This window comes from Penaeus vannamei, chromosome 21 (genome assembly GCF_042767895.1).
Source record: "Penaeus vannamei isolate JL-2024 chromosome 21, ASM4276789v1, whole genome shotgun sequence".
In the NCBI taxonomy this organism is placed as follows: Eukaryota; Metazoa; Arthropoda; class Malacostraca; order Decapoda; family Penaeidae; genus Penaeus; species Penaeus vannamei.
Window position 1 is genome coordinate 21,779,836 of NC_091569.1, and position 7,500 is coordinate 21,787,335.

Consider the following 7,500-nt stretch of genomic DNA (forward strand, 5'->3'; position numbering starts at 1 on the left):
TAATGCAAAAAAGTTCCCAGATCTTAGGAATACACTAAAGAAAGAATTATCATATATAATATTATTAGAAAGTAATTGTCACACTTGTTATTTATTTCTATTAATAGCACACTGCTTTATCCACTCTAAATTCATATTAACCCAATGTCGACAGGAAAATGGTGCGATCACTTTGGCAATGCTTGGTTAAACATTCTTCACATAGATGGCTCTGCCAATGCTTAGCCACAAAGAAGTCTATTAGTAGATCTTGCGACCTCACTTTTCCTTGAAAAAGCAGGCAAACACTTTTTTTTTTTTTTTTTTTTTTTTTTTAACTAATGCCATCAATATTGACACTGTTATTTTTGTTATAAACATTATAATTACTATATTGTTATCGACATTAGTAATAGAAGTATGAACTACAAGAAAATATTATCTAAAATCAAGGAAAAGGGTGAACAGGTGAGAGGTAGTTCGCGTAATTGGCTCACTGGTGACTTAGTACTTATGGAGCCATCTATATATAAAAATAATTACTAAATTCAACACACACAATAGAGCAAGGCATGTACATGCATGCCATGACCGGCGACATGGGGTTAACCTGGATATGTATGGTCAGAAGCAAAAGTCCAACTACATGTACACTTAAGCAAATGTTTCTACACTTAACCCATTGATGTCACAGTTTGTCTTATCCAAAGTAAAATAGTGACAAGGGAGATAGGTGAAAGGGAACAGGGCAATAGAAGGGAGGCAACATGGTGGGGTAGGGGGTGATGGTTAGATGGCAAGTGGTAGGTACTTTATTGTTATAATTATGATGATAATTACAAATACATACACTGGTATATGGCAAAATAGCAGAGATAAAAACATTGCAAAGGGGAGGCAAGGGGTCTTAACACTACACTTGAGTGTTTGTGTGCACCTGACCCACAAACCACACATCCATGACAGAGGCTACTCAAGTAAGCCTAATGCCTGGATTTTGGGCCATGTGTGGGTAGCAAAGCACCCAGATCCAAAGGGTTAATAATAATGGTACCATTTATAATAATTCTAATAATGACAATCAATGATGATTATGATTATGATTATAATAATAATGATGATGATGGGGATCATTATAATAATAATAATAATAATCCAAAAAATTAAAACACTAGCAACAATAATAATAAAATACCTAACACTAATCATTGTCAACAGGTTTTCTGGCTACCTCTAATTGAAGCCCCACTATCTCTTCACCTAAAACATGTATGGGTGATCATGTAGAAAATTTTTAGTTGGTCTCAAGCTCCTGATACAGTAGCGCATACATGTCATGCCCAACATGATTTTAGTTTATTGATTCTGTTTACATATTTGATCACTCCAAAAAGTGCTTGGTTACCAAGGAGTCAATTACAAGTCCTACCTGATTTCCATCTGTTTACCCTTTTCCTTGACTTTATAAAGATTTTTATTCTTTATTTTTTATGGCTATTAATGTTGTACATAACATTATAATATCTATAATGTCCAAAATGTCCAGAGGATGAATAATAATAATTAATTATTAATAGTATTAGATAAGATAAGACTTTAACCACAATATTACAGGAATGGAGAAATCAGGTGAGGTAAGTAACTCCTAAGTAACTAAACAATTTCTGGATCCATCAACATGTAAAAGAAAATTACAAAACAAAACCACAGTGGGCAGAGCATGTCTCCAGTGCTAGTGGGTAATGAAGTAAAGCCCTTGTTATTTTCAATCCTGTTTCAGAGATTCATGCTCACACATTCTTTTGAGACTATCATTTATGTTGTGTGCCTGTCTCCATTTCTCTCTTACTTAATCTTTCTGTTTTTTACTTTGTTTCTCTATTGCTTGCAAAGATTTAAGCATCACCAATGCATTAATTCATTCCTCTGCAAACTAAGTGCACACCCACCTGGTAATGAAGAATGGGGTATGATTGCCCACTTCTTGCTGTTACTACTGACACCCATGACGGTGTAAGTTCCACAAGCACTGTCAACCTTGAAAACAAAATAAAAAAGAGGAGAAAATGTACATTTCACTATTGTAATCTGCATGTTTAGATAAATACAAATTTACTGATATACAATTTCTTGCAACTTGTATCTAATGTTTTAAATGAGACTATGGGATCTGAATAGTAAAAAGAATATACATATAAATACCATAATCTATATTTCATAAATAAGTCACAAATTAAAAAAATAATAATAATAATAATAAATTTAAAAAAAAAGACAAACTTCTGCAATTTTGACAAATATAACAAGGTACTGAACTAACCTCTGAGTTATTCACAGCCTCAACAACGACATTGGCAGTATGTGTGTTCTTAGTTTCTTCACTGTTTTGGTTGCTAATTGATTTGTTCAATGACTGGCTTATTAATGATGATACCTTTAGACTAAGACTTCTCTCCACATAAACGCTGGTAAAATGTCTCAACAAGCGGTACCTGAAACATGGACAAATATATTGCAAAATGTGAAAAAAAATAAAAATTAAACATTAATAGGAAACAGCATTGTATCAACTGACAGCATAAGAAAAAATAGTAAACAAATATTTTTGTATTACACTATTTTCTAACATGTACTTCTAATATTTTTTCAATGAAATGCTGAAATAGTAATGAATTGATCAATCTCCATTATCCATCTAAGTACTTAACCCATTTTTATAACATTCATTTTCCTTTCCACACAGCCATTTACTCTAAACATATAATGTTGAATCACAAACCTGAACCAAAGCTTTCAAGCATCCACCAGCTTTCTTATTCAAGCAAAAAGAGAAAAAATTGTTACCTTCTATATACACCTTAATATGAAAACCATATGACACCACGCACCTTCCCTTTCCTGTTGTGTTCTGAGTTTCTAGGTAGAAGAGCAATTCTACATCAAATGCACCTGGCAATGAAGGTGCATGAAGCCAGAGCTTTCCTCGTATGGTGTCACCGGGTTTGAGCACTCCATCTTGCAGGGTAACTGGCTGAACACGTTTGGTGACTCTGCTTTCAACACTCTCAGACTCATTCAGGGTGAGTACATGCTTGTCCTCTAATGCTGATTCCGTGGTTGAGAGGTAAATGTGGTTAGGGTCTGAAATGGCTAGTAAAAGTTTCGATATCGCACAAGGTCCTGTATTCGTTATCGCTACATCGGCACTATGAAGCTCACCACAACTGAGAATATGTGGCAAATTATTAAATATCACACTAAGCCTTGCCAGTGGAGGAACCACAGTTATCTCTAGTCTTTTATCACTGGCATAAACAACATTGCACTTCTCAGCTGCTGTGCTATTGAGCCGGGGTCCCTTGACCTCGATGGCTTGCTGGCCTTCAATGACAACAGGCACTGCTGTTGATCCTGGAGGAGGTGCTGCAACTAGGTCAGGGGTCAGGGAGAGTTTGTACTGAACCCCAGTGATAAGGATCTGGCCAGTGCATGCAGGATACAGCTCTAATCTTACTTTTTCTTGAGCACCAGCAGGGAGATTGAATCCCTTAAACATTGAATGTTTGACTTGAGGATCACTAGCCATTTCCTGATCACCAGATGCTTTGAAAGTGAACACTAACTGAACATCAGTAATCATCAGACTTACTGCCAGAGGATTGCTCATGATCAGTTCAACTAGAACAGGCTCATTTACAGGAACCATGGGACTCTGTGTATTTGGAGTATCCTTATTAAGCAATTGTAAATTTGGCCTAAATACAATGGGTAGTGTGCCCTGAGTCTCTGTAACCAGCTCCCTCTCCAGGGCAAACCATCTATCATTAGCAATGGCCCCACTGTCCAGAGATACATGTGAGGCTGCAGTCCAGCCAGGGCTTGTAGGTGCCTCTTGAGGGGACCCCAATAGGATGGTTGTCGCTTGGGAATCTATCAGAGGTAGTGGAAGACAAGGCAGCCCTGATGCTGAGTCCCATTCCTGCTGGATGTACTGGTGGTATGTGTTTATGAACTCTCGGATATAGGTCATCTGTTGAGTAGGGGATTGCTGACTAGGAGCAGCCTGCTTGGTTCGCTGGTCCACCAAGCTGTTGTATGCAGCCAGTCCCTCTGTCAGCTGCTTCAGATGGTGGGCTTGTTTGCCCAAGGTGAAGTGAATGTGGTCTTCAGCGAGTACCCAGCCACGAGTTGCATAGATCTGTGGGATGAAATAGTAGTTAAATGCTTTTCCACTCTTGTATCTTAGAGATATTGAGTGAAATCCAGTAGTTATATATACCTATATCTATCTAATTCATTCCAGACACACATGAAGATATACACAACAGAGGGTGTTTGGCCTGATAAAAATGTAATTTTTACTGATGTAAAAAAGGGAGTGAACTGTATCTTCATGCAGTTAGGCAAGTTTCCAAAGCTGGCTAAAACTCATTTTTTTATACTTCAGTAAATAAAGGCTGAGGAAGATGGATGAGTTATGAACAGTAAAACACCAAACTATTACCATATCATCTATTTCATTCAGCCAATATTTTGTTTTTAACCCCTAAGATCCGGATGATGTTACAGTCCTGTCATGGAAAAATCTGAGTTGAGAGCCAGGTCATCTGGCCATGGGCCGGGTGACACAAACTTGCTGTCATGAGCGAAGGCCAGGGTGATGGAAAAGACTTGCTATGAGTGCACAAACCTCTTGGAGTGTGATTTGACTCATTTGGCACTTAAAAGGGGGCTTTTAACATTATTCCCATCAATAAACGAATGTGGAATGTAATGGGTGTAAGCCATAACTGGAAGAATGCTGATTCCAAGGAGGACACCATTTCTATGCTGCACACCATATTCATGGCCGCTGAGACTGGCGGCACAGGTTGTTTTACACAAAATTGAAAATTGCGAAATAATATAATACATCACACAAATAACCAAATGTTTTATTTTTATTTTTTTTCTTGCACTGATGATATGGAGTCTGTGCATGGAAAAGAAGCTATTACCATCTGAATAAAGCATTTCAAAAGACAAATATGGATATTCAAAAAAGGCAAAAAGCTAAAAAAATTTACACAAAAAATTTTTTGCACAAGGGAGGCACAAAGTTTTGTCAATGCTCATGGGTGTTCACGCACGCCTGGCCTACGCACCACACTCCCAGGATGTTGGCTACTTCTGTAAGTCACTGCCAATATTTTCAGCACCGTGATTTCCGTGACACAAAGGGATCCAATGCGTTAACAAGTCAAAATAAAGCATAAGTCAAATACATAAATAAATCCAAGTATAAATCTGAAAAAGATAATCTACTGAACTTTGCTGATAAAACAAAAACAAAAAATAACGAACCTGAAAAGCCTGTTTATATGCTCGTAACGAGTGAGACCGTTGCCCTGCTTTACCAAACCGATGGCCGGCCAGAGTCATGTGGAATGCATACTTTCTTGGGAGAGGTCTTCTGGCATTGATGAAGCAATGAGCTGCCTGTTCTAGCATAAGGGCGGATAAAAGGTCACTTTCCTCTGATGTCAGTTTAATAAACATCATTGCAGCTTCTCCATATTCACCACAGTGTTTTAGGACCTCTGTGCTCAACAAAGTTGATCGAATGGCAAAGTTGTACACCTGGAAGAGATAACCATTTTTGTTCCTTCTTAAACTGTAAAAGATTTTTTGTCACATGACATTATTTCCTTTACTAGCATCTCATCATAATTTACTTTATACTATTTTCTATCCATAATAATAATACAAGTCATTCAACCTATTAACTGCAGTCTCAAAAGCTGGCAAGTGGTCATCAAATGCAATACCTAATAACTTGTAGCTGTATTTTGTGAACAACATGAAAAAATGGGTTTCTTTTAACTTTATGTGCCTGTATCTAATAGTGACACCAAAAAATAATGTAACTACTATCAGAGAAAGACATACTCCCTCTTATGAGTCTATTGAATAGGTTATTTCATTATGTGGGGCCATCAGTGACTTGGTCTATCACAGCACTTGCATAATTTCAAGCCCTCCATGACTATTGGGTTAATTCAATTTCATTTTTCATCAAGAATATAAAATTCACATACAGTCAACATATGCTGATTGTGAATTAATTTGTTGAAGAAAAAGCATAGTATCCTTACCTCTACCATACAGATTTACCTCTGGCCCTGTAATTTTTTGACCCGGTATCTATATATCTTGTTCCCTTTAATATCTGGTGTACTTAGAATGCTATTTATAAATTACAAGATGCTATTTCCTACAGGAACCTAAAGTTGTAGCTAGCATAGATTTACTGTCTACATTACACTTATTACTGTTCCAAGACATCATTAATATATATAAATACAATAATTCCTATCTGTAAATAAAACATGATCAAATTTGGTTTTCACTTACCTTGCAAACACTCAAGTATGTCTGTAAACTGCTCTCTAAATAACGTTTTGGATAATCCGCACTGTTGTGCATGAAGGCTGCCAGTGCAGCCATCTCTTGTGCACCAGCAAAATACAGCCATGCCTGATCACTTTTGAAGTCATTTTTGGCTGTGTGGAATGAATTATATGCCAGTTCATAGAGGCCAAACATAAAGCACAGGTCCCCAAGTCTCCTTGTCTGTAGCTCTGTTGCCTCAGGGCTGTAGATGACGGAGTTTGTAGCAGCACCTGGGCTCTTATTGCCCCCTAGCCAGCGTCTGGTGGCACTCAAGAGGGATTTGGAACGAGATCTGTTGGTCACCACTTCGTTCAAGTACCTGATCTGCCGCTCCACATGGGGGATCAGTGACCGCACACAGAATTCATGGACAAAGATTCGTATTCGGTCCACATCTGAGGAAGTCAAGCAGCCTCCATGGTGGGTAGTTCCAGTTGGCAGTGTTGGTTTGTTCACCATTACAGGCACATCAGATGAAATCTCCACAGCAGGCATTACATCAAAAGTACCATTTTTTTCTTCTGCAGGCGGAGATAATGTTGGAGACAAGGGATGAATTGGTTCACAGCAGTCAGTAGTATCTCCCTCTGTGACACGAGACGGAAGGCAACTCACATCTTCACGAGGTGTGCCAGTGCCACTGCTTGCTTCAGAGCTGCTCCCTCCACTGCTGTGTATATAAACAATACTATGGTACTAAACATGTCACCAACATATTAACTATCTTACACTATCTCATGAACATAAATAACTTAAATGCCAAAATGTTCTTAACATAACTAACATTACAGCGAGCTCAAAGAATCTGATCTTAACCCATTGGATCTGGGTGATGTGACCATCATACCATGATAAAATATGTCTGAGGGCCAGGTGGCAGGAATATGGTCCTGAAAATTTTGAAAGAAGGCCAGGGCTATGACAATGATTCGCCAGCTTTGCACAAAGCTCGTGGAGGAAGATAAAGACTCAATGGGCATTTAGAAATGGACTCTTGCATTATTTCCACGAGTAGATGAGTGTGGATGTACCATCCGTGGGCAATGGTTGAAAGAGCGCAAGCTCCAGGGACACACTTTCCATGCACAG

General features: G+C 38.2%; 1 protein-coding gene across 5 annotated transcripts in view; it reads right to left on the reverse strand.

Annotated features, from left to right (window-relative positions):
* Positions 1 to 7,500, reverse strand: part of l(3)76BDm (trafficking protein particle complex subunit 8 homolog l(3)76BDm) — a 58,033-nt gene that overhangs the window by 28,258 nt on the left and 22,275 nt on the right. For 4 of the 5 annotated variants that reach the window (XM_070136024.1, XM_070136023.1, XM_070136021.1 and 1 more), the window contains exons 6-10: positions 6,373 to 7,081; positions 5,323 to 5,598; positions 2,868 to 4,177; positions 2,300 to 2,471; positions 1,929 to 2,016 (exon numbers count right to left, since the gene is read on the reverse strand). In XM_070136024.1, the coding sequence (XP_069992125.1) occupies positions 1,929 to 2,016; positions 2,300 to 2,471; positions 2,868 to 4,177; positions 5,323 to 5,598; positions 6,373 to 7,081 (2,555 nt within the window). The remainder of the gene's footprint in view (positions 1 to 1,928; positions 2,017 to 2,299; positions 2,472 to 2,867; positions 4,178 to 5,322; positions 5,599 to 6,372; positions 7,082 to 7,500) is intronic. The other variant, XM_070136022.1, reaches the window with a different exon arrangement.